At 42.7% G+C, this 27358-nt stretch overlaps 2 protein-coding genes across 4 annotated transcripts in view; one reads left to right on the top strand and one right to left on the bottom strand.

Moving 5' to 3' along the window:
* rrbp1b (ribosome binding protein 1b) overlaps nt 1-2884 on the bottom strand; it is a 28549-nt gene extending 25665 nt beyond the window's left edge. For all 3 annotated transcript variants that reach the window (XM_028598964.1, XM_028598965.1, XM_028598966.1), the window contains exons 1-2: nt 2314-2884; nt 658-849 (exon numbers count right to left, since the gene is read on the bottom strand). In XM_028598964.1, coding sequence (XP_028454765.1) covers nt 658-849; nt 2314-2803 — 682 coding nt within the window. In that variant the 5' untranslated portion in view covers nt 2804-2884. The remainder of the gene's footprint in view (nt 1-657; nt 850-2313) is intronic.
* A 5114-nt stretch (nt 2885-7998) lies between these two features.
* Nucleotides 7999-25804, top strand: kat14 (lysine acetyltransferase 14). Its single transcript, XM_028565672.1, has 13 exons — nt 7999-8085; nt 8992-9261; nt 12343-12464; nt 14065-14186; nt 14993-15165; nt 19844-20045; nt 20081-20298; nt 20866-21053; nt 22437-22835; nt 23405-23538; nt 24026-24201; nt 24302-24492; nt 25466-25804. Exons 2-13 carry the CDS (start codon nt 9003-9005, stop codon nt 25637-25639), a joined length of 2358 nt encoding a protein of 785 aa, XP_028421473.1. The 5' UTR covers nt 7999-8085; nt 8992-9002; the 3' UTR covers nt 25640-25804.
* The last annotated feature ends 1554 nt before the right edge of the window (nt 25805-27358 follow it).

Genomic DNA, 27358 nt, shown 5'->3' with positions numbered 1-27358 from the left:
TGGACTAACCATAGTAAGTAATTCCTCAAAAGCTTGAGGAGCAAAACGGGCAAAATTTGCAAAAGCTGGAGTATCTTCTGAGGGAAGTTCTTGACACAAGTTTTGCATGTCGCAATATCCAAGGTTTACACCACAGTCTCCTCCTGGCTCGTCTTGGTTGCCGTCTCTCCTGTACACGGCTAGCAGCTTTACAGGCCAGGTAGACCAGAACTACTCTGGCCACATTCAACAAGGTCTCCACTTCATCCATGTTATATTAAACCAGAACTCAAATAAGAAAAGGTAGGACTAGGGGACAAAAGTCAGTCTTGTCTGTTACTGTCTGGGCAGTCGGGACTGGCAGTTGGTTTTATGAACATTATAAAGACTACCAACTGACAGTTGCCAACAGCTGTTAACTTTATAATGTTGGAGTTTGTTGGTATTTGTTGGAGCGGTGTGCAAACTCCTTTAAAGTTACTTAGTAACTTTTTAACGGCGAGGGGATGTGGGACAGATAGCTGAGACCTCCGTGTTAACTATATATCTTTAAAGGTTACAGTTACGGCTGAACATGACGACAGAAAGAAACTAGTTTTGCAGATTTTCACTTTTCTCTGTTATTCAAATCAGCAGCCATTTGTCAACAGGAAGTGATGTCGCGTTAGCGTGACTCACCTGGCTCCGCTTTGTTCTTGGACTTCTTCTTCTTGCTCGAGGTCTCCTTGGGTTCTTCAGTTTTACCAGCAGACGGTTCTTTGGTGACTTCAGAAACGACGTTCACCGGAGAAACATCCACCACCGGCGCCACGGCCATGACCAGGACTTCCTTAGCAACGGTTTCCAACGCAGCAGACAGCTCCACCTTGGCTAAGATCAGATATGACGAGATATGTCATAATGTTATGAATGTGGTCATATGTTTTCCTTAGCCTGCTGTGTGTGCCGTGTTTTTTCTTTTTCTTGTTTTTCTTGTTTTCAATTTCATATGCAAATAGGTGTGTGCCATAGCCGGGAGCTAATTGGTGCAGAGCTTTCATGCCCAAACTCGTAATTGGCTGCAGCTGGGGAAACCACCTGATATATATAAGGAGCCAAGATGGCGGCCGTCTGCTGGCAGTAGGGCTGGGCAATATAGAGAAAATCAAATATCACGATATTCTTGACCAAATACCTAGATGTCGTTATTGTGACAATATTGTAGCGTTGACTATTGGTGCTTTGACAAAATGTTATTTACACAATGAGATTTTTTGATAAATAATCTCCAGAAATGATTTAATGACTTAGTGGGTAAAGGCAAATAATAGAACAGCTTCAACAGTCTGGTAAGTTCAGCAAAGTACATCACTTTACCGTATTGCAGCCTTTAAAACCAGGAAAAGACACTTATCACGATATTACGATATCCAAAATCTAAGACGATATCTAGTCTCATATCACGATATTGATATAATATCCATATATTGCCCAGCTCTAGCTGGCAGCAGGCAATTCCTCATCCTGGTCATCTCCCAACCAGCCACACTGTTGCTTAGTTCAACCTTGTTTTAGATCAGGTACCGTTTCTGTTGAGTAGTAAGGGTGGACCGCCAGGTGTGTTAATCCTGTTTTCTCCTGTTTAATTAGTTAGGGAGGGAAGTCTTTTTGCCATTTTGTTTATTAGGTCAGTTTCTTATCTCTTAGACAGGATTGTTTGTTTGTTGGTTATTTTGGTGGCAGGCCACCCTGAAGCCTTGTATAATTTAAACATATCTATATGTTTATCTCTATATTTTCGTTTTTGTAAAATAAATCCATTTTCTGATACAAAATAATAAAAACAAATAATTGTTTGTGGCTACTTGGGAGACAGGGAAGATGTGTCCTAGGCACCCCTAGACTGGGGTGTAACAATACGAAAAGGTAAGATAAGATACGATACGGTATGATATGATATATTATGATACGATAATATAATATAATATAATATAATATAATAAACGATGTGATACACCTTCATTGTGCCCTATAGGAGAAGTTTGCCTTTGGCAGTCAAGAGAACTTTATACACAGTAACTATAAACACACTTAGCATATATAAGCTGTGTGTATATACTGTAACTATTAACACACTTAGCATATATAAGCTGTGTGTATATACTGTAACTATTAACACACTTAGCATATATAAGCTAGCTTAGCATGATAGCATAACACTGGTTGTGGGTTTAAACCTTCTCTTGGTGGTGTGGTAGGTTTGTTCTCGACACAAAAGGCACCATGTCAGGTTTTGGAGATAATATACTGAGACTTTTTGACTTTCCAACATACTAAACTGTAACTCTGCTTTACCTGACTGAGCGACAGCTGACTTCTTCTTCTTCTTCTCCTTTGGCGACGAGGCTGGAGCAGACTCCACGGCGCTGGCGGTGACCACGGTGGGTTCAGGCTCCGGTTCAGGTGTGGCAGGTTTGGGTTCTGGCTCCGGTTCAGGCGTGGCAGGCTTGGGTTCAGGCTCCGCGGCGGCAGCGTGTTCAGGGTCAGGTTCTGGCTCGGTACAGACCAGCGCCCCCTCTGGCTCCTCGCCGCCATCGCTTCCTGCTTCTGACAGCTTCCCGTCGTCCTTCTTCTTGGCTTTATTCTTCTTCTCCAGAGACTTCTTCTTCTTCTCGGCCTTGTGGGGCTGCGATTGGACGAGCCCGCGGCGCTGCTTGGCCAGCGCCTCTTCGTACGACGTCTCCTTCATGGACAGCGTGGAGACGAGGGCGATGCCGAGGGCCGAGATGAACATGAAGCCTCCGAACACCACGAAGCCGAGAGTCTGGGGGTCGCTGACGTCCATGGCTGCTCACAGGAACAGGAAGGCTGCTCTCAGGAACAGGAACAGGAAGGCTGATCTCAGGAACAGGAACAGGAAGGCTGATCTCAGGAACAGGAACAGGAAGGCTGCTCTCAGGAACAGGAACAGGAAGGCTGATCTCAGGAACAGGAACAGGAAGGCTGATCTCAGGAACAGGAACAGGAAGGCTGCTCTCAGGAACAGGAAGGCTGCTCTCAGGAACAGGAAGGCTGCTCTCAGGAAGAGGAAGGCTGCTCTCAGGAACAGGAAGGCTGCTCTCAGGAACAGGAAGGCTGCTCACAGGAAGAGGAAGGCTGCTCTCAGGAAGAGGAAGGCTGATCTCAGGAACAGGAAGGCTGCTCTCAGGAACAGGAAGGCTGCTCACAGGAACAGGAAGGCTGCTCTCAGGAACAGGAAGGCTGCTCTCAGGAACAGGAAGGCTGCTCTCAGGAACAGGAAGGCTGCTCTCAGGAAGGCTGCAAGGGGAAGAGGACAGACACCTAGACATTTAGCACATTTAGCACACCTAGCATATTTAACATACCTAGCACACCTAGCACATTTTGCACATTTACCACACCTAGTCATTTAAATGGACCTAACAATCTAGCAATGAAAGCTATCCATCTATCTATCTATCTATCTATCTATCTATCTATCTATCTATCTATATTTCTATCTATCTATATTTCTATCCATATATATCTATCTACCTATCTATCTATCTATCTATCTACCTATCTTTCCATCTATCTACCTACCTACCCATCTATCTTTCTATCTATCTCTATCTATCTCTCTGTCTATCTACCTATCTTTCTATCTATCTACCTACCAACCTATCTATCTATCTATCTATCTATCTATCTATCTATCTATCTATCTATCTATCTATCTATCTATCTAAATAGTGGCAGAAATGTTGAAAAAAGTGGAGAAGGTAAAGGTGGGAATCTTCGCTGGTCCCACAATTCGATTCAAATTGTAAAAACGTGGCAAAAATATGTTAAAACAAAGGACAAAAATGTCTAAAAGTACAATACAATACACAGAATACACAGAACTTATAATAATGGCTCAACGCTGACACATTAAGGACACTGTGTTCCTAATACTTACAATTACACTAACATTTTAATAAAGTCAAAGATTAATGCAGAAACTAGTATTTTTGTTAACTTTTACTGCAGTAAAGTATCTGAATATTTTCAAAACTGACAGCAGATACTGTATGTATTGATAAAATATATAAGGAAATGTGATAAATGTTGGATGTAAAATGTAGTTTAAATGGCTGGAAATCCACTAACTTATACTCAGCGTTTGGGTACATTGTGTTCCCAATACTTCTACCACTTTAAAGTAAGAATTTGAGAGTATTTCTGATGAATTTTACTGCAGAATTTAGTATATTTGTGGGTTGTTAATCTTTCTGCTTCTGTATTGTTTTGTGCTCTGTGTGTTTTTTAATTTTTTAAGTCTGGCATTTTTATCCCATGTATTAATCATATGTTTTATTAATTCACATGGTCCCCTTCTGAAACACACAGAACTGAAGTAAATTCAGGATGTAACATGTAGTTTAAACAGGATTTACAGCTGAGTACACGCAGTACTGAGAGTACTGAGAGTACTGAGAGAGAGAGACGTGTCCTAGTCCACAGTAAACCCTTTGTACTCTGAACACACACACACACACACACACACATACAGATAGAGACACACACACAAACACACACAAACACAAACAAACACACCCAGACACACCCAGACACACACACACACACACACACACACAGATAAAGACACACACACACAAACAAACATACACAAAGATAGAGAGACACACAAACACACACACACAGAAACACACACACACACACACAAACGCAAACAAACACACACACACACAGATAAAGAGACACACACAAAACACACACACAGATAGAGAGACACACACACAAACACACACACACACACACACACACACACAGAGAACACACACACACACACACAAACAAACAAACACACACAGATAAAGACACACAAACACACACACATGCACAAACACAGATGGAGACACGCATGCACGCACGTACACACACACATACACATCACGTGTTTTATAACATTATTATTATTATTATTATTATTATTATTATTATTATTATTATTTTTAAATAAACATTAGTCCCTAACGGACAGATGTTTCTCTGTCCTGATAGACAGAAAGACAGATAGACAGATGTTTGACCTGACAGACAGACAGACAGATACTTTATGGATCCCCAAGGGGATATTTAAGATGATGTGTCCTTCCCAGATGTTTATAAAGTAAATCATTTATTAAAAAGATTTTACTTTGATGAAAACGTGTCTCCCTCGTGCTTCATATGAAAACATCCAGTCCGTTCTGACGGTCGGAAGTCTATTTTTGACCATTTTTGATTATTTTAATTTTTTGTATAAAAAAGTATAAAAACCAACCCTTTTTATGTAACTTTTCAGCGTCAGTGTGAGCCAACCAAAGGTTGGCTTTTAAAAGAGTTTTTAATGAGTTAGTAGAGTTTTCTCACCTCAGCGGAGTCCGTCAGGCTGCGGAGTCGTGGCACTTTCTCTGAACGGGAGCACAAGCCCCGCCCCCCGCCGGCAGCGCGGGTCCTCATTGGTCAGCGGCGGCATCGCGTCTCTGATTGGCTGGGGCGGGGAATCGCCGCTACTTCGCCCAATGGCCTCATGGGAGATGTAGTTCTCTATTTAAACTACAGATTTGATAAATGTTGATGTTCTAGATTTGATTTATAAAATATATATATACTGATAATATATACTGATGAAAAATACAAACTGATTTAAGAATCAAACTCTACTTACAGATATTTAATGTTTTGACATTTTGTCTGTTCTGCATTTTAAATAAAGTTAATGCTGATTGAGTTATTTTGTTTTATTAATAGTTAAATATATAGAAAGCATACAAAACATGTAATAACGAACTCCAATATAATTTAGGTTTAAAATATTTGTGTTTTATCTTTTTATTATTTTGAATTAAAAGAAATTTAGTTTCCGAGTCAGAAATAATGAAGACAATATTTTTACTTAATAATTAGTATTTTAGAAGTATTATAAGTAGTATTATATTAGTATTATATTGTATTTTAGTAGTATTTTAAGTAGTATTATATAGTATTTTAGTAGTATTATAAGTAGTATTATATTGTATTTTTGTAGTATTATAAGTAGTATTATATCGTATTTTAGTAGTATTATAAGTAGTATTATATCGTATTTAGTAGTATTATAAGTATATCTAATTAAATGTTTTGAATTATAAAAAAGTTGTGTAACAAAAATGACATCTTTCTAAAAAGCGGTACACCTCTTGTGTGTGTCTGTGTGTGTGCATGTGTGTATGTGTGCATGTGTGTCTCTGTGTGTGTGTGTGTCTCCTTTTGTGTGTGTGTGTGCCTGTGTGTGTGTCTGCGTGTGTGTGTGTCTCTGTGGGTGTGTGTGTGTGTGTGTGTGTGTGTATATATCTCTGTGTGTGTGTGTGTCTCTGTTTGTGTGTGTCTCTGTTTGTGCGTGTGTGTGTGTGCGCATGTGTGTGTGTGTCTGTGTGTGTGTGTGTGTGTGTGTGTGTGTGTGTGTGTGTGGGTGTGTGGGTGTTTGTGTTTGTGTCTATGTGTGTATGTGTGTATGTGTGTATGTGTGTGTCTCTGTGTGTGTGTCTCTGTGTATGTGTGTCTCTGTTTGTGTGTCTCTGTGTGTGTGTGTGTCTCTGTTTGTGTGTGTGTTTTAATTACATAAAATAAAAAATTAAATAAAAAATATATATAAAAATAAATAAATAGTAATAAAAAACTTTTATTTACTATCAAAAAATAAAAATAGAAAAAAATTAAATAAATAATAAAAGAAAAACAAAATTCTACTTCCTTCCAAATTTAAAATAAATAAATACATAATTTAAATTTAACAAAAAAAACTTTCCTTCCTTCATGATAATGATAAAACAACCTTTGACCGCCTCTGTCCTGTACCACCAGAGGGAGCGCTGTTCACAAAGAGAAGAAGAAACTACACCAGTAATAGAAGAAGACGAAGAAGAAGAGTCGCTAACAACAGCATCAGAGCCAGTTAGCAGCTGGCTAACGTGAAGCTAAAGGCTAACGGCATGTCTACAACCTCTAAAGTGGTTCTGGGAGTTTCTGTGGTTCTAACTCTGAGCACCGTGGCTGGTGTTCACCTCAACCAGTCCTGGGACAGACAGGTAAACCGGTCCGTACCGAGCAGAGCCGGACTAAACGCTAACAGCCAGGCTAGAAGTTAGCTACGTCAGCTAGCCGTTAGCTGCGGAGCTATGAGGTCACAAGAAGTTAGCGTTAACGGACTTTTTATCATTTCAAATTAAAACGCTGATGATGTTTACACATAAATGTGTAATGAGATGTGTTTTGCAGACAGACTGTTAACAGATATAACTGTAGCTAAAGATGAATAATAAATAGTGTCAGGCTAAAACAGCGGCAGCTAGGAAACACATTAGGTCCAGATTTTCAAAATAAAAGCGCCAGAGAAACGCCTGCGAAGCGACTAGTTGCTGTTTGTTTTAGTGACTTTTTATCGTTTAATTCTGAGGTATACGTGCAGTTTAGTGTCCCAAATTCCCCATACTGCTACCCTAACAATACAAAATTTAAATTTAAATAAAGAAAGTTGAAAATAAAAATAAGACCCTCATCATTTGGGACACTCAGTTTTGGGAAAATGATTTGGGACACTAAACTGCACGTATACCTCATTCTGACAATTAATTACATTTCATATCAGGAAATTACTTTTGAGACTTAAGTTCAGTGAATATCAGAACATTTTACTCCAGTAATATTCTAAAAGGGGATTTTAACTTCTACCAAAGTCATTTGAGTCCGGTACTATTACTTGTACTTTTAATCAAGTACTCTATAATACAATAATATAAATATAATATATGAAAGTCAAAGGTTGCTTGGCTGTGTCTCCCCCCCGCGGCTGTTTTCCGGTTACTTGATGCGTGTGTGTGTGTGTGTGTGTGTGTGTGTGTGTGTGTGTGTGTGTGTGTGTGTGTGTGTGTGTGTGTGTGTGTGTGTGTGTGTGTGTCTCTCAGCGTCTCCACGAGGGTGTAGTCCGAGATCTGGAGCGCCTGGAGAGGAAGAAGGAGAACCTGAGGCTGCTGGAGGAGCAGAGGACACTGACCACACAGCTGGAGGCAGACAGACAGGCAGACAGACAGGCTGAAACAGGTAGACAGACAGGCTGAAACAGGTAGACAGACAGACAGACAGACAGGCTGAAACAGGTAGACAGACAGACAGACAGACAGACAGGCTGAAACAGGCAGACACACCGAGAGACAGACAGACAGACAGGCTGAGACAGGCAGACACACAGAGAGACAGGCAGACACACCGAGAGACAGACAGACAGACAGGCAGACACACCGAGAGACAGACAGACAGACAGGCTGAGACAGGCAGACACACCGACAGACAGACAGACAGACAGGCTGAAACAAGTAAACACACAGAGAGACAGACAGTTGTTAATGTTTGGATTATCTTCTGGATGAATGGATGAGTAGTTTGGTCTCTGAAATGTGGATCAGTGTTTCCTAAAAGCCCAAGATGACGTCCTCAAAGATATTCAGTTTCCTGTCTCAGAGGAGAGAAAACACTAGAACATATTCACATTTAACACGCTGACATCACACTAGTTTACCTGTTTCATCATAAAAAATGACTCAAAAAGACCCTAATGTTTGCTTGATGATTACCTGATGTTTACCTGATGTTTACCTGATGTTTACCTGATGTTTACCTGGTGTTTACCTGGTGTTTACCTGATGTTTACCTGGTGTTTACCTGGTGTTTACCTGATGTTTACCTGGTGTTTACCTGATGATTACCTGATGATTACCTGATGATTACCTGATGTTTACCTGATGATTACCTGATGTTTACCTGATGATTACCTGATGATTACCTGATGATTACCTGATGTTTACCTGGTGTTTACCTGATGATTACCTGATGTTTACCTGGTGTTTACCTGATGATTACCTGATGTTTACCTGATGATTACCTGATGTTTACCTGATGATTACCTGATGTTTACCTGATGATTACCTGATGTTTACCTGATGTTTCCAGGTGTGTGAGTGATGGACAGCAGCAGCGAGCAGCTGGCTGGAGGTGAGGACGAGGCGGCCTGTACGTCAGCCTCCGAGGGTCTGGAGGAGGGTGAGGTGGAGGGGGAGACTCTGCTGATCGTGGAGTCTGAGGATCAGGGCTCGGTGGATCTGTCCCACGACCAGAGCGGAGACTCTCTGACCAGCGACGTCGGCGAGGAGGCCGATGGAGGCTGGGCCTGCGAGGATATGTCCTTCTACTGCGACCGCTGCCACAAGTGGGTCCCTGCAGGTGAGATTCAGCATCTGCTCCTTTATGTTCATGAAATCACCATCACCAAACCCACCAGACTCCATGTAAATAATCAGGATTTTTAGTGTGTATAGAGCCAGCATATCTCCACCAGACTCCATGTAAATAATCAGGACTTTTAGCGTGTATAGAGCCAGCATATCTCCACCAGACTCCATGTAAATAATCAGGACTTTTAGCGTGTATAGAGCCAGCATATCTCCACCAGACTCCATGTAAATAATCAGGACTTTTAGCGTGTATAGAGCCAGCATATCTCCACCAGACTCCATGTAAATAATCAGGACTTTTAGCGTGTATAGAGCCAGCATATCTCCACCAGACTCCATGTAAATAATCAGGACTTTTAGCGTGTATAGAGTAGGGATGGCGAAAACTAAAAATTTTCTTCACCGGTCACCGAGCCATTTAACCGGTTAAAACCGGTTAACCGTTTAGTTTAAAATATGCTACGCTATTTGAAATAACAGCCATTTCGAGCCGCGCCTGCAATTTCTCAACTCTGTCGCATCTCTCACACACACATACACACACACACACACACACACACACACACACACACACACACACACACACACACACACACACACACACACACACACACACACACACACACACACACACACACACACACACACACACACACACACACACACACACACACACACACAGCCCCGGCACCGCCCTCCACTCACGTCAGGTTTTTAAATCCCTACAGCGCGAAACAAGTCCCGCAAATGCGGCGCAGAGGAGCTTGTATGTAATCGGAGGACAAATGGCTCCTTAGTGTCTAAATAGTTTGGCTACAAGCCAGGCGATGGCGTTTAAAATAAAGTCGTTTGTCTAGCGTTAGAAGCTCTTTAGAAACGTTGCCGCGGCTCATTTGAGAAAATGACCGCTCCGAAGAGACGCCGCTTTAGTTTGAGTGTAGTGCTAACAATAATAAAGAAAGATAATGATCATCATCACCTTATCTGTTACCGCTGAAATGCAGATGTAATGTGTTTCCAAATATAAGCCCATCTTATGCGGAATATTGCCTAATAGACTACAACAGGATACAACCAATGGATAAAACAGGCACCTTCAGAATGCTAAAACAGGCGATTAGGTCTAACTAAATTAATGGTTTGGTTCCGGTTTCCGACCGACCCTGTCAATTAATGTGCGACCCAAATTTATTTTATGAGTTTGGGGAAGAAATGATACTAATTAAACAAATACACAAATAAAAAGTTTAAGGCGAACTATAATTACATTTTTGTACAGCACTCTTGCGATGCAAGATGCCCGTTTTCCTCCAGCACTGCTGGAAGAGGACCCGACCTTAACGTTGCCGTGTCCAGTTTTACGGCGGCAGCAGCAGCGTGAGGACGGCGCCTTCAACCAGCCCTCACCGGCCACGGCGGCCAGCTACAGCGCTACTGCGCCGGGGAGCTTCAACACGTTAAACAGGGCAGATGAAACCACTCATGAACTATATGTTGTGTTTAATGTCGTTCAAGAGGATAGCAACGTAGCGAGCAAACACGATCAAATGAAAGGTAGACACCCTTTAGAGAGCTCTAACGTTACAGCAAGTCCCTGGGGCTCAGTGGAGGTGGCTAACAGCAGGGAAGCTAATGACAACTTCACAACACAATTCATTTGGATACAAGCGTTGCATTATGGACGATAGACGGGATTCTGAACAGCGATACACACACACACACACACACACACACACACACACACACACACACACACACACACACACACACACACACACACACACACACACACACACACACACACACCAGAGCCGAGGTGTGTGCGTTACTTGATGCAGCACATGTAACTGGCTGGAAACGATAGCAACAGCTTATACATTATTTACTTCCGCTGGCGCAGATGAACTAACGGTACACTCGTTAACTGTAAGAAGCCTACAATAAACCCTCCATGATTATAGAGTCAATATTTATCAAAACCCACCTACCTGTTCTACAGGCAAATTTAAACATGTAGAAAGCGATATTTCAGTCTGCTCTTCATGTGCTGTCCCCTCTTGTTCACCGCGCTGTGCAAACAAAGCTCTACTCTGCAAACAAAGCTCTACTCTGCAAATAGTGACTTTACAAACAAGCTAAAATGAAAGATGTCAGTTTGTAGTCTGTTTCTTAGTTTGCAACGAATCTTGATTTTTGGACAAACTCTTGTAAACGTAGCTGCTGTCTAAACGAACCATCCTCTCCGCTGGAGCGGTAAACCTGTGGCTGTATTATAAGGCCAAAACAAATACACGTGGCTACTTAATATGCACGTGAATTAACTTCTTTTTTTTTTTAACCGACTAACAATTTTGACCGGTTAACGTTGAAACGGTCAACCACCGGTCAAACGGTCATCGGTTAACATCCCTAGTATAGAGCCAGTATATCTCCACCAGACTCCATGTAAATAATCAGGACTTTTAGCGTGTATAGAGCCAGTATATCTCCACCAGACTCCATGTAAATAATCAGGACTTTTAGCGTGTATAGAGCCAGCATATCTCCACCAGACTCCATGTAAATAATCAGGACTTTTAGCTTGTATAGAGCCAGCATATCTCCACCAGACTCCATGTAAATAATCAGGACTTTTAGCGTGTATAGAGCCAGCATATCTCCACCAGACTCCATGTAAATAATCAGGACTTTTAGTGTGTATAGAGCCAGAATATCTCCACCAGACTCCATGTAAATAATCAGGACTTTTAGCGTGTATAGAGCCAGCATATCTCCACCAGACTCCATGTAAATAATCAGGACTTTTAGCGTGTATAGAGCCAGCATATCTCCACATGTAAATGGGTGAATTAAGGGTTTATTTCAACCAAACCAGAGTGGTGATTGTTGGAACAGTGGAAAGATGAACCAAGACGACTTTTGATAGTTTTATTTAGTTTCTGTCCACTTTGAATGAAGTGTGTTTTACGATGATGAAAGTCCTGATTACTTAGATGGAGCATGTGTGAATGTGAAACTCTGCGTGTTGTCCTGTCAGCGGTGTGAGTCTCTCTCTCTCTCTGTGTCTCAGCTCAGCTCAGAGGGGAGCAGCCCAGCTACCTGAAAGGAGACAACTTCTTTAAATTCATCTGCTCCGACTGCTCCGAGGATGGAAAGGAGAGCTTCGAGAGGATGAGACTCACCTGGCAGCAGGTACACAATGAGTCAGTAGAGATGGAACCATAGGCCTTATTTACTTATTTTTCTGAGTTTTGCCGCCTTTTTCAAGGTTTTTATGGCAATTATTTGAGATTTTTTATCTCCTATCCAGGTTTTGTTTTTTTTGACCATTTTTTTAGACTTTTTATTCACATTTCTACTAATTTCCACTGTCTTACTAATAAGTACTTTGATAATAGATTAAGAAATTACAATGTGATGTTTCAAATTTAGTTTCACATTTTATTTTGCACTTTTGAAGATGCAACATAGAAGGTAAACTGACAGCACCATCGCTGTCATTACAGTACAAATATTTAAAAAATATATAGTACAGGCCAAAAGTTTGGACACACCTTCTCATTCAATGCGTTCTCTTTTTATTTTCATGACTATTTACATCGTAGATTCTCACTGAAGGCATCAAAACTATGAATGAACACATATGGAATTATGTACTTAACAAAAAAGTGTGAAATAACTGAAAACATGTCTTATATTTTAGATTCTTCAAAGTAGCCACCCTTTGCTTTTTTTGATAACTCTGCAAACCCTTGGTGTTCTCTCAATGAGCTTCATGAGGTAGTCACCTGAAATGGTTTTACCTTCACAGGTGTGACTTGTCAGGGTTAATTAGTGGAATTATTTCCCTTATTAATAAAAAAGCAAAGGGTGGCTACTTTGAGGAATCTAAAATATAAGACATGTTTTCAGTTATTTCACACTTTTTTGTTAAGTACATAATTCCATATGTGTTCATTCATAGTTTTGATGCCTTCAGTGAGAATCTACGATGTAAATAGTCATGAAAATAAAAAGGAAACGCATTGAATGAGAAGGTGTGTCCAAACTTTTGGCCTGTACTGTACCAGTTCTAGTCTCCAGTCTACAAATGAATTCAACTTAAAATTAAACATGCATTGTTTAGGCTACTAAACTAAAATAAAAATAAACCCCTCCCTCTCTCCTCCCAAACCTGTGCTACAACCTTGAGTTGAATAATTATGAATTTGTTACTCACTGTAACTTTTATTCTTGTATTTATATTATTCTTTTTTAGCTTGTTTTATTTTCATCATGACCGTTTTTAATTACTCTTTAATGTTTCATGTAAAGCACTTTGAACTGCCTTGTTGCTGAAAGGTGCTGTAGAAACCAAGCTGCCTTCAGCCTGTCAGTCAGTCCCCAGGGCAGATAAACCAACGTTGTGCCTGCTTGACTCAGTGTAACGTCAACAGCACCGCGAGCGCTTTCGCCTCGATAATAATATCATATCGCAGCAAACGCCGTCTGTGTGAAGTTTCCACGTTTAAGTGTAAAAAAGGGGCAAATTTACTGGTCGCACATGCGCGACTGAATGTAAAATTTTGTCGCACACTCTAAAATCTTGGTCGCAAAATGCAACCATTTGGTGGCAGTCTGGAGCCCTGGTGGATAGTTGTTATTCTATCTATCATAACACCTAAAATGTGCGTGTGCTATTCTAGATTATGGCGAGGAGATGCGCCTACCCTGCCTCCTCTGTTGTAGTACCGGCATGTTTAACCCTGATTACGATGCTTGTGAACGTGGTTTGTTGCGTTGTGTGTGCCAGGTGGTGATGTTGGCCATGTACAACCTGTCTCTGGAGGGAACGGGCCGACAGGGCTACTTCAGGTGGAAAGAAGACATCTGTGCTTTCATTGGCCGACACTGGAACTTCCTGCTGGGAACGAGGTCACTTTAACTTTGGTTTTTAACATTGTCTGACATCCTGCTTTCATTGTTTCTTCCACTGACTAGCAACAGTTTTGAAATGTGCGACTATAATGCTGGGAGTGATCATGGAAGTGTATCATTAATCCTCCTGTGGTTTTTGGACCAAATTTGATCCATTTTCAAAAAGTTTCTATATCAGATATTTGGGTTTCTTTCAATCAAAGTGTCTAAAATGAACATGGATGGTTCTATAAAACACTCTTCTAGTAAAATGAATGATCAGTTCACTACTTTCATTGAATTTTGGGTGTTTCATTCAATTTTATAGCATATTTCTGCTTTTTAAACTAAAAAAATTAGGTTTATCGACCCTGAATTCCAAGAATAAGTGAACAACTCGCGGTGTAAGTTGGTCGTAATGGGGAAGAAACATCAAACGTAAAAGTAACAAATGTCAAAAGAATTACAAGTGACAATCAGTCAAACAAAGAGACAAAAAAGCAATAAAAAAAGCATCAAAAACTTTGAGAAAAAAGCAACAAAACAAAAAAAATTCAACAAAAAGTGCTGGAAGCTGGAAAATTTTTTTGAAAATAGTGCTAACATTTCTTTAGCTGGGAGGACAACACAAGGGTTAATATATAAAGTGATTTTACAACAAAGAGGAATGAAAAAGTAAGAAATAGGGCCTGGGACATTACGTTTATTTATGACCTTTGCCCTCTGATTGTTCCACACTCCTGTTATGTCACCGTGCTCGTCATGCTCTGCGACTTCACTGATTGGTCCAGAAGGTGATGTTTCCTGTCTGTGTGGCCCTGCAGGAAGAAGACTTCCACGTGGTGGAGCACGGTGGCCGGCTGCCTGTCGGTCGGCAGTCCCACGTTCTTCCGGTCCGGAGCGCAGGAGTTTGGCGAGCCCGGCTGGTGGAAGCTGGTCCAGAACAGACCTCCGACTCTGCGGCTGGAGGTGGACAAATCCACCACCAAGGCTAAAGGTAAGCTGCTGCTGCACCGGTCCAGGGAGGAGGCTCGGCCACTCCCTCATATTATCACATCGTCCAATCAGGGTCACTCCAGATTAGGGATGCACGATATTGGATTTTGGCTGATGTATATACACATTTTTCCCTTGATATATATATATATATATATATATATATATACAGTGGAGGAAATAAGTATTTGACCCCTTGCTGATTTTGCAGGTTTGCCCACTTACAAAGAATGCAAAAATCTACAATTGTAATCATATGTACATTCTAACAGTGAAAGACAGAATCCCAAAGAAAATTCCAGAAAATCACATCATATGAATTTATTAAAATTGATAACCATCTGATGAGGAAAAACAAGTATTTGACCCCCTGGACAAACAGCAAGTATTCTGGCTCCTACAAGCCAGTTAGTCTTTCTTTAAGACACAGCCCCAATCCGAACCAATTATCTACATCAAATACACCGGCCTCACCTCGTTACCTGTATAAAAGACACCTGTCAACACCCAAACAACCAGCATCCAACATCACCACCATGGGCAAGACCAAAGAGCTTTCTACGGACATCAGGGACAAGATTGTTGATCTGCACAAGGCTGGGATGGGCTACAAGAGAATCGGAAAGCAACTTGGAGAGAAAAGATCAACTGTCGGTGCAGTTATCAGGAAATGGAAGAAGCACCACACCACCGCCAACCTCCCTCGGTCTGGGCCTCCACACAAGATCTTGCCTTGTGGGGTGTCCCTGATCATGCGAACGGTGAGGAATCATCCCAAAACCACAAGGGGGGAACTGATGAATCAACTGAAGGCAGCTGGGACCACAGTTACAAAAGAAACGGTTGGTAACACACTACGCCGTCATGGATTGAAATCCTGCAGCGCACGCAAGGTCCCCCTGCTCAAGAAGAAACATGTACAGGCCCGCATGAAGTTCGCCATTCACCACCTGGACGACTCAGAAGAGGCCTGGAAGAAGGTGATGTGGTCAGATGAGACCAAAATAGAACTTTTTGGCCTCAACTCAACTCGTCGTGTTTGGAGGGCAAAGAACACCGAGTACAACCCAAAGAACACCATCCCCACCGTCAAGCATGGTGGTGGCAACATCATGCTTTGGGGGTGCTTTTCAGCCAAGGGGACGGGACAACTCCATCGTATTGAGGGGAGGATGGACGGGGCCATGTATCGTGGAATTCTGGACCGACATCTCCTTCCCTCAGTGAGAGAGCTGAAGATGGGTCGAGGATGGGTGTTTCAGCACGACAACGACCCTAAGCACACCGCCAAAGCAACAAAAGAGTGGCTGAAGAAGAAGCACATCAAGGTTCTGGAGTGGCCTAGCCAGTCTCCAGACCTGAATCCGATTGAAAATCTTTGGAGGGAGCTTAAAATTCGAGTTGCCAGGCGACAACCTCGAACCTGAATAATTTGGAGGCTGTCTGCAGGGAGGAATGGGCCAACATCCCTGCCGAAATGTGCACAAACCTTGTCACCAACTATAAAAACCGTTTGACATCTGTGCTGGCCAATAATGGCTTTTCTACAAAATATTAACATGCTGTTTGTCCAGGGGTCAAATACTTGTTTTTCCTCATCAGATGGTTATCAATTTTAATAAATTCATATGATGTGATTTTCTGGAATTTTCTTTGGGATTCTGTCTTTCACTGTTAGAATGTACATATGATTAAAATTGTAGATTTTGGCATTCTTTGTAAGTGGGCAAACCTGCAAAATCAGCAAGGGGTCAAATACTTATTTCCCCACTGTGTATATATATATATATATATATATATATATATATATATATATATATATATATATACATACATACATACATATGTGTATGTATATATACATACATACACATATGTATATATATATATATGTATATATATACTGTATATATATATATATGTATATATATATATATATATATGTGTGTGTGTGTGTATATATGTATGTGTGTGTATATATATATATATATATATATGTATATATATGTATATGTATATGTATGTATGTATATATGCATATATATATATATATATGTATGTATATATGCATATATATATATATATGTGTATATATATATATATATATGTGTATATATATATATATACATACATACATACATACATACATACATATGTGTGTGTATATGTATATATATGTATATGTGTGTGTACACTAAGAAGGCTCGACACAACATGAAACGTTACTCCAAGTATCACCAGGGGCTCTACACATGAATTCCAGGTGTTTGTGTTCAAAGAGTTTACTAAAAAGGTTTTGAACATCTCACCGTAGCTGTTGTTGTTTCCGGCCGCTAGCACCTCGGCAGTCAAAACGAGTTGATATCTAAACAAGTAGCCCCAGATGTAGTAGATCCCTCGTGCACCGGTGTAGTTAAGGTGTAGAGCCCCTGGTGATACTTCAGGCATAGTCTCATGTTGTGTCGAGTCTTCTCGGTGTTTTAATAATAGCTATTTTGAGGCTAGCATAAAAGTGCCCCTAGCGCTCCCATTCAAAAGGCCATTGACTGAAAAACGAGAATACGGTAAATCTTAAAAGTGGCGCTTCCGTCCTAAATATGCTTTTAAACTAAAGTTTGACTCGGGGTACATTCACAAAAAGACCGTAGGTTGCATTTTGGCGAGAGTTACCGGGGATTTCCACTGGATGCGTAACGGCTGAGGTGCGTGCTCCTTTGTCCGTCAACACCCACCAGGTCCGGATTTGTTGCGGAACGGCTGCGGCTGTGACTGACCGCTGTAGTCACGTGGACCCAACGAGATCTCGCAAATTCACGTAGAATAGAACCACAAAACCCCCACCAGTTAGTTTCCATCCAGAGGAGTAGAGGGGGAACAGCTCTGTGCTGTGTGTTCAAGCTGTAGTGCAGGAAATATGATCCGCCGTGAGCACAGTGGATTTTATTTTGAAAATTAACCGGATATTTATTTTGTTTCTGTGCTCGTCTTCCTGTCCCGCACTATCTGCCGTGTGCTGAGTTGCGGCGGAGCTCTCCGGCGTCTGGCAACAACAGAAGCTCTGCGTATATCTGCTGCAGACTGACGGAGCTGGGACGCAGACGTTCTGCAGTCAGAGGAAATACACACACTGACTTTAATGGAAAGCTAATGACTCCGCTAGGGCTGTCCTCGACTAAAGATATTCTTAGTCCACTAACACTTCTAGGATTTAGTCGACTAATCGATTAGTTGATTTAATTGACAGAGCTGTGAGCTTTGAGAGGTGGTTAAGACTAGAAAAGCACAATATAAATGTAGTTAATTAACCATCTGTAAAACTGAGTTTCTCCACAATTAATCCTGCAAAAGCACTTCTTTAAATCTTGTGTTTACCATAAATGTGATCAGAAGTTTCTTGGAAATGAGTAATTAAGCATGAATAAGCATAAAAAATGACTAATCGACTAAAGAAATCTTAGTCGACTAAGACCAAAACAACCGATTAGTCGACTAATCGACTAAAGCCCGGTTCAGACGGCAGGATAATTAGGCCGATTTTAGCCCCGATTCAGCCCTCCCGACGATCCTAAGGATGTCCGATTATGGTAAAATAATCTGATCCGATATTCCTGCCGTGTGTGGTGTGTTAAGACTGCTCTCGTCTGCTCGGAAGGACATCGGGACCTCTCCCATCTCAAATCGGGGATATCATCCAACATGTTGGATCTTTTTGGCCCGATTTCTCCTCGTGTGTGTGGTGTCCACCGGGGACAAACGAGCACGTAGCCGGTGTAAAATAAATATCATCGAGCATCGAGAACCGATTCCTAATCGGAATCGTTTCTGTATTGGAATCGTTTTGGAATCGTTTTGAGGATTTGGTTTCAAATCCGATCATCACTTCCCAATTTAATATGCGCAAGTTTGGGTTTCCGTAGCGACCAGGCGCTTGTTGTGTTGCAGCCATGGAGCTCAGTAAGCGGAGCTCTAGTGAGGCTTTATTTTACGTTGATAAAGCCCCGTCACACTGCAACCCACCCTTGAATCAAAATAAAACTTTCCTCTTATTTGTGAAATAAGCATGTGACCCGTTTCAACTCCACCCTCAAAGAATCGGAATCGATGAGAATCAGAATCAGAATCATTAAAATCCAAACGATGCCCAACCCGAGTCGATGGGCATCACTACATCCACAACTGCAGTCCACCAGAGTACATGGAAACGAATATATGAACGTTTATTCCAACGGTAATTAATCTGTGTAGTACGTAACATAACTCCACATCATGATGTAGCAGTATAGTCCATGCTCGCGTTGTCTTCTTTGACCATCGCCTTTTCTTTTGATAACGTTTTTTTTTTTTTTGGGGTTAAAACAAACTACAAACTATCGCCACTGCATCCTCTTCGTCCGCAATGATTGTTTACTCTGAAGTCACGTTTGATCTCGAGGGATTTTGCGAGATTTCCCGTCTGACCCGGGAATGCTCGGGAGTCAAATCGGTTTGTGTGCGATGTGTTGATGTTGCCGTGTGCTGCGCACCACACACTGTCCGACCCGTGATGTTTCATCCCCGTGTGCGGGGTCTCTCAGGATTGGAAAATCGGCCGACAATTTTAAAATCGTCCCGTGTGAAGCGGGCTTAAGAGGTGGCAGCCCTAGACTCCGTTTACGGTTTAACCGTCTTCTCCCCCTCAGCCTCCAAACCGGCCCTGGACCCGATCATCACGGTGGAGGGCCTGAGGAAGCGCGGCGCCAGAAACCCCGTGGAGAACGCCATCCAGCTGAAGGAGAAGCGCAGCCGCACGCAGGAGGCCAAAGACATCCGGCGGGCGCAGAAGGAGGCGGTGGGTTGCTACGGCGACCGCAGCGCCGCCTCCACGCCGGTCAAACTGGCGGCCGGCCGCGGCGGCGGCGGTGGGGGGGGAGGGGGGGCGCCGGGCGCCGGCCAGACCTGGTCCTGGAGAAAGGCGAGGTCATCGACTTCTCTTCCCTCAGCTCGTCGGACCGAACGCCCCTCACCAGCCCCTCCCCCTCGCCCTCGCCAGACTTCTCCGCCCCCGGCACGCCCGCCTCGCACTCCGCCACGCCCAGCCTGCTGTCAGAGGCCGACCTCATCCCCGACGCCATGCCGCCTCAGGCTCTGTTCCACGGTGAGTTACGGCTGGAGAGCTGGGGGGTGTGTGTGTGTGTGTGTGTGTGTGTGTGTGTGTGTGTGTGTGTGTGTGTGTGTGTGTGTTTGTGTGTGTGTAAATGTTTAAATGTGCTATGGAAACATACTTTACTTTACATGACGCTACACACACATACGCACAGACACACACAGACACGCACTAACACAGACACACACTAACACAGACACACACTAACACAGACACACACTAACACAGACACACACTAACACAGACACTTACACACAGACACGCACTAACACAGACACGCACTAACACAGACACACACACAGACACGCACTAACACACACAGAGACACACACACACACACACACACAGAGACACACACAGACACGCACTAACAGACACACAGACACACACACACAGAGACACACACACACAGACACGCACTAACACACACACACACACACACACACAGAGACACACACAGACACGCACTAACACACACACACAGAGACACACACACAGACCCTAACCAAATGAATCGTCCGTTGTGAGTAGTTGTATATTAAACGCTGATGCCCCCAGACGACGAGGAGATGGAGACGGAGGGGATGATCGACCCAGGCATGGAGTACCTCCCTCCTCCCCGCGCTAACCTCGCCGCCCGCAAGAAGCTCCGCCCACCGCCGCACATCAAGCGTGAGGCGGACAGCGAGGAGGACGAAGGCCGCGCCGCAGAGGACGACTTCGAAGAGCCCGCGGGACACGCCCAAGTATGACTGGGCAATATATCGATATTATACTGATATCATCATACGAGACTAGATATCGTCTCGGAGTTTGGATGTCGTGATATGACATAAGTGTCTTTCCCTGGTTTTAAAGGCTGTATTACACAGGGTTCATACGTTTTGAAAAAATCTGGAAAAGTTATGGAATTTAAAAAATGCAAATCCAGGCCTGGAAAGGTTTTGGAAACATAAAAAGACCCAGAAAGTTTTGGAGAAGTCATGGAATTTGTTTTAACACAGCATAATAATATGTGATTAATAAATGTATTTTCACGTGGTCTTAACCTCAGCGTTGTATTCAGGGAGAGATATTAAGAATCCCTCTATGAACCACAGACATTATCATTCATTTATAGTTAAACCTCTGAGGGGAAACTCTAACACTGATGTCAACTGACATTTTCAGGAACACAAAGTCATGGAAATTTGCCAAAAAGTATTGGTTAAAATGCGTATGAACCCTGATTACCAGACTGATCTCATGAATTGCCTTATGTATGACACGCCAATTTATATTCCGTTTTTGCGTGTTATCAAGACGCATAATCGCATTTTTGCGTGTATATCAACGCAAATCGGCCTCCATTGATCTACATTGCGAGTCATTTTCCGCCGTAGCGAGTAGTATAAAGGATCGGGGGGATTGAGTAAGGAGGTAGGTTGGATGGGTAAAACACAGGACTTACACCTGGGAGAGCCGGGTTCGCGTCCCTCGTGTGGCGATTTTTCAGCTGTTTTTTTATTTTACTTTTTTTTGTTTTAATAATCCTTACCCAATGTTTCTTTCCCATACCCAACCATTTATTGTGTTCCTAAGCGTGTTTTTGTCGTTATTTTCCGTGTTTTTGTCACTGTTTTGTTACTAAAGCCTTTCCCTGTGTTCTTTTCCTAAACCCAACCATTTTTCATTGTTTTTTATTTTTTTACAGGCGTGAAGTTGTTCTTGTGATAGTACGTCACGTTCTCGAGATAACACGCAACGTGGCGAGGCCACGTGGCGGGTATGTTTACATCAGCTGTATACAGCGTAGGCATACATGTGGAGAGCTGAAAATGCTTACAATAACAACGCCATTTGGCTTTATGAAAGTGGCGTGTATATTTACGCAAAGTCATGATGCCATGTTGCTGATTACAGTAAAGTGATGTAATGTTCTGACCTCACCAGACTGTAGCTGTTCTATGATTCACCTTTACCCTCTTAGTCATTATATCCACGTTACTGATGACTATTGATCTAAAATCTCATTGTGAAGATATTCTGTTAAAGCACCACTAGTCAACCCTAGAATATCACCACTAAATCGATATCGAGGTATTTGTCCAAGAATATCGTGATATCTGATTTTTCTCCCTCTCGCCCAGCCCTACGCCGAAGGCCCGTCTCTCTCCGCTGGCGTTGCCGTGGGCGCCGGGGTCCCTGAGCGCCGTAGGATACCTCACCCGGAGAAAGCGGATGCCGCCGGCGCGTCCCAGACTCCTCGCTTCGCTCCGCTCAGCCTGTACGCCGAGAGGATGCTGCTGAGGCGGCTGGACGCCTGCCCGCTGGCGCTCGCCGTCACGCCGCACGCCAAACGCTTCCACAGGAAGCTGCTGGTGCGTCAGGCCAAGAGGCAGCGAGGGCTGCCCCTGCTGGACCTGGACCGGGCCGTCAGCGCCACACTCAGCCTGGTGGGAGGGATCTACGGCGCCCAGGGGGCGGGAACGCTGACACGGAAATACTGCACCAACAGCCAGGAGCTGCGTATTCTCGATCGCTTCCAGGTACGCTCAACATACTGATCTGGTTTTAATCAGGTAAACTCACAACGTTTACATTCACATCATGGTCCGGGTTTTTGCTCTTATTCTGAAAAACACGAAAGATATTTCATCGGCCAATCAGGGTTGAACAGTCGTGGTCGCCAGACGGCCCGGTTAAAGTAAATCCAACAACCCACTCGTTGAGTTGCTGCTTTTTGACTTTTTTTTTATTGATATTAGTTTACTTTTATCATGCTTTTGATTCTTAGGTTTTTGACATTCATTTTCTTTGTTTTCAGCATTGTTTTTAATGCTTTTCATGTTTTTTTTTTAAATATTTTTTTAACGTGTTTTTTTTTCAAAGTTTGATTTAAGTTCTTTTAAGTTTTTTTTTTTTTTTTTTTGAAAACGTTTTTTTTTTTAAGTTCTTTTTCAACCTTGTGTGTGTGTGTGTGTGTGTGTGTGTGTGTGTGTGTGTGTGTGTGTGTCTAAGTTATTTCCATGGTTAATGAAAGTGAATGTTCCTCTAATATTGCCGTTTACATGCAGACGTGTAAAACAGGATTTGACGTGAATGTGTTTGTGTGCAGAGCAACTTTTCTAGCAGAAGAGGCGTCCAGCAGAACTCTGTGTCCTTCTGGCATCGCCTGATGGGAGCGGAAGGGAGCTCGGACCAGACCATCAAGAGTCCGTACACGTCTCGCATCCTCAAACCTTACATCAGGTAACACCCTCAGGTAGAGAGAGTCCTGAATCCTTGAGTCCTGAATCCTTCCCTCAGGTAGAGAGAGTCCTGAATCCTTCCCTCAGGTAGAGAGAGTCCTGAATCCTTCCCTCAGGTAGAGAGAGTCCTTAATCCTTCCCTCAAGTAGAGAGAGTCTTGAATCCTTCCCTCGGGTAGAGAGAGTCCTGAATCCTTCCCTCAGGTAGAGAGAGTCCTGAATCCTTGAGTCCTGAATCCTTCCCTCAGGTAGAGAGAGTCCTGAATCCTTCCCTCAGGTAGAGAGAGTCCTGAATCCTTCCCTCAGGTAGAGAGAGTCCTGAATCCTTCCCTCAGGTAGAGAGAGTCCTGAATCCTTCCCTCAGGTAGAGAGAGTCCTGAATCCTTCCCTCAGGTAGAGAGAGTCCTGAATCCTTCCCTCAGGTAGAGAGAGTCCTGAATCCTTCCCTCAGGTAGAGAGAGTCCTGAATCCTTCTGTCTCTTTTTTAAGGAGAGATTACGAGAGTCGTCCGGTGAAGCTGAGGTTGTTGGCAGAGATCAGGGCTCACTCTCACAGGAACGACCCTGACTGGGTCCCTGAACGCAACGCTCCCATCGACTACTGCTACGTCCGCCCAAACCACATCCCCTCTGTCAACGCCATGTGTCACGACAGCTTCTGGCCAGGTAACACACAGACACACACAAACACATTCTTCTTACCCAGAACCCCCCACCATGAATGTGTGTGTGTAAACGGAGCGTTTGATTGGCTCTGGTCCCCCAGGTGTGGACCTGTCAGAGTGTCTGCAGTACCCAGACTTCAGCGTGGTCGCTCTCTATAAGAAAGTGGTGATCGGCTTCGGTTTCATGGTCCCTGACGTCAAGTACAACGAGGCGTACATCTCCTTCCTGCTGGTCCATCCCGAGTGGAGGCAAGCAGGCATCGGCACCTTTATGATCTACCATCTCATCCAGGTGAGTCAGACATGATCTACCACCTCATCCAGGTGAGTCAGACATGATCTACCACCTCATCCAGGTGAGTCAGACATGATCTACCACCTCATCCAGGTGAGTCAGACATGATCTACCACCTCATCCAGGTGAGTCAGACATGATCTACCACCTCATCCAGGTGAGTCAGACATGATCTACCAACTCATCCAGGTGAGTCAGACATGATCTACCAACTCATCCAGGTGAGTCAGACATGATCTACCAACTCATACCTAGAGATTGGCATGGGGTACTTTCCATAAAATCATCTCTTAATGCAAATCAAACCAGCTATTAGGGTAACAGACATAAAAACATGCCAATCTCTGGGTATGGTGAAGGATATGTGATGATGTGGGCGGGCTAGTTTAATTCCAAAGGCCAAGGGAACTTTATCAGGATGCATAGTAGAGTTATTTTGAGGGGACAGCACATTTACATTATTATACAAGCTGGACACTTAATACTTTACATTGTAGCAAAGTGTAATTTCTTCTGTGTTGTCCCATTAAAAGATATAATGAAATATCTACTAAAATGTGAGGGGTGTAGGCTTCTCACTTTTGTGAGCTACTGTGTGAGTTTGCAGGTATGGAACACACCGTGAAAAAGCCCGGTCAACACAGGGGTCGTAAAGGTCAAACAAAGACTAGGGGCACAGGCTGTGCACCAAAATACAACAAACCACGTTCCAGCCAATCACCGACAAGCTGGTTGGGGGAGGGGGTGGGGTTTAGTGACAGTCAGTTAGTCATGACAGTTACAGAAACATGGGGGGGGGGGTCGAGCTCGCTCTTTTTTGTTTTGAATTTACTTTGAACATCAACAGAAGTGACATGCAGGAACTCATGGTGCACCTTTAATCTAATCTGAGATTCAGGCTATATCTCCGTGATGTTTGTGTGTCTCAGACGTGTTGTGTGTATCATTTGTGCGTGTGTGTGTGTTCCAGACGTGCATGGGGAAGGACGTGACGCTGCACGTGTCGGCCAGTAATCCCGCCATGCTGCTTTATCAGAAGTTTGGTTTCAAAGCGGAGGAATACATCCTGGACTTCTACGATAAATACTATCCGGTGGAGAGCACCGAGTGCCGCCACGCCTTCTTCCTCCGCCTGAGACGCTGAGAACATCGACTGGAAACCAAGATGGACCGCTTTTTTGTTGTTGTTGAAACCTTGGATAATTTTAAGATTAGGGCTCAGGACTATAAGGAGGAGGAAAACAAAACAAGTCAGAAAATGTTTTGGAAAAAAAACTCGTTCTAGTTGTAGAAAAAAAGTCTGAAGATTTCAGACAAAAGTCCCAGCTGTCAATCATGAGGTTTCAGCCTGTTTTTATAGCATCAAATAACTAATAAAAAGCCAACGGACATTCTGCATGAGCAGAACTTCCTAAAGTGACAGAAACTTTTATTTCACGTGTGCTTTGAGTTCTGTTAGTACTGAAGAGATGGTTTCAGTCTGCAGCGCCATGCCTGGCTCAAAGGCACCCGGGCAGTATCTGCTGAAGGGGGGGGGGTTATTACAGCGGTGACCCCCAGACAACACTGACTCAAACCGTACTTTTGTTATGTTATGATGAATAAATGTGACTGTTTTATGGTGTTTCTGAAGAAATGTACAACACAGAAATTCTGACAAACTGTTCAATTCAATTCAGAATTCTCGACTGTGTGTTAAAATAAAGTCTGTTTCATATACGAGTTGGTCAGTTCTTCAGACAGAAAAGTGCTTGTGTGTGTGTGTGTGTGTGTGTGTGTGTGTGTGTGTGTGTGTGTGTGTGTGTGTGTGTGTGTGTGTGTGTGTGTGTGTGTGTGTGTGTGTGTGTGTGTGTGTGTGTGTGTGTGTGTGTGATATCTTTGGAGATGTGTTGACATCCTGAGTTTACATTTGTTTACAATCTCAACAGATAAGTTGATCCTACATACAGTGGGGAGAACAAGTATTTGATACACTGCCGATTTTGCAGGTTTTCCTACTTACAAAGCATGTAGAGGTCTATTTTCTGGATTTTTGTTTTAGATTCCGTCTCTCACAGTTCTTTCTTTCTTTATTAGGATCCCCATTAGCTGATGCAACAAATGCATCCGCTACTCTTCCTGGGGTCCACATATAACATGAATAAACCAACAATCCTACACCGAGACAGCTAATTCTCATAAAATACAAATATACATATATACACACTCACATATGGACATATACATGCACACACACATATACCTCTACATACACATACAATATACTCGATCTACCAATATAAGTTAACAAAAAATTCTTTTATTTGTTTTTTAAAACTCATAATATTTTGAATTTTAGCAATATGACCTGGAAGAGAGTTCCATTCAACCATAGCTCTATACAACACTGTATGTTGTTTTGAGTTTGTTCTAGATTTTGGAATAATATATTTACCAATTACGGCATGCCTCGTGTGATATGTATGTACATTAGAACTCAGAGTAAGTTGCCTATACAGACAATCTGGAGTTTTCCATCAATTAATTTTATTTATAAAGCCAAGGAGTGATGCTTTTAACCTCTCATCAACCGGTAACCAGTATAGTTTGCTGTGCATTTTGTTAACATTAGCTCTTGTGGTACAATAAAGGGCTAAACGTGCAGCTCTATTCTGGACCCTCTGTAGTTTCCCTAAATTCTTCTTTGTAGTTCCTGACCAAACCACAGAGCAGTAATCTAAGTGTGATAACACTAGTGTCTGCAAAACAGGTTTAATTAAATATGAATTTAAAAACGAATAACACCTTTTAACTACAGATATATTTCTCCCCATTTTTTTCACCACTTCATCTATATGTCTTGACCACGAACAAGTACAGTTTA

This window comes from Perca flavescens, chromosome 2 (genome assembly GCF_004354835.1).
Source record: "Perca flavescens isolate YP-PL-M2 chromosome 2, PFLA_1.0, whole genome shotgun sequence".
NCBI classification, from domain to species: Eukaryota; Metazoa; Chordata; class Actinopteri; order Perciformes; family Percidae; genus Perca; species Perca flavescens.
This window is presented reverse-complemented; position numbering and strand designations above follow the sequence as displayed.

Coding starts and splice junctions, on each gene's coding strand:
- kat14 (XM_028565672.1), top strand. CDS start 9,003: ATGGACAGCAGCAGCGAGCAGCTGGCTGGAGGTGAGGACGAGGCGGCC. Junction 12,465..14,064: donor TGAGACTCACCTGGCAGCAG/GTACACAATGAG, acceptor TGTGTGTGCCAG/GTGGTGATGTTGGCCATGTA. Junction 20,046..20,080: donor ACGCCGGTCAAACTGGCGGC/CGGCCGCGGCGG, acceptor GGGGAGGGGGGG/CGCCGGGCGCCGGCCAGACC.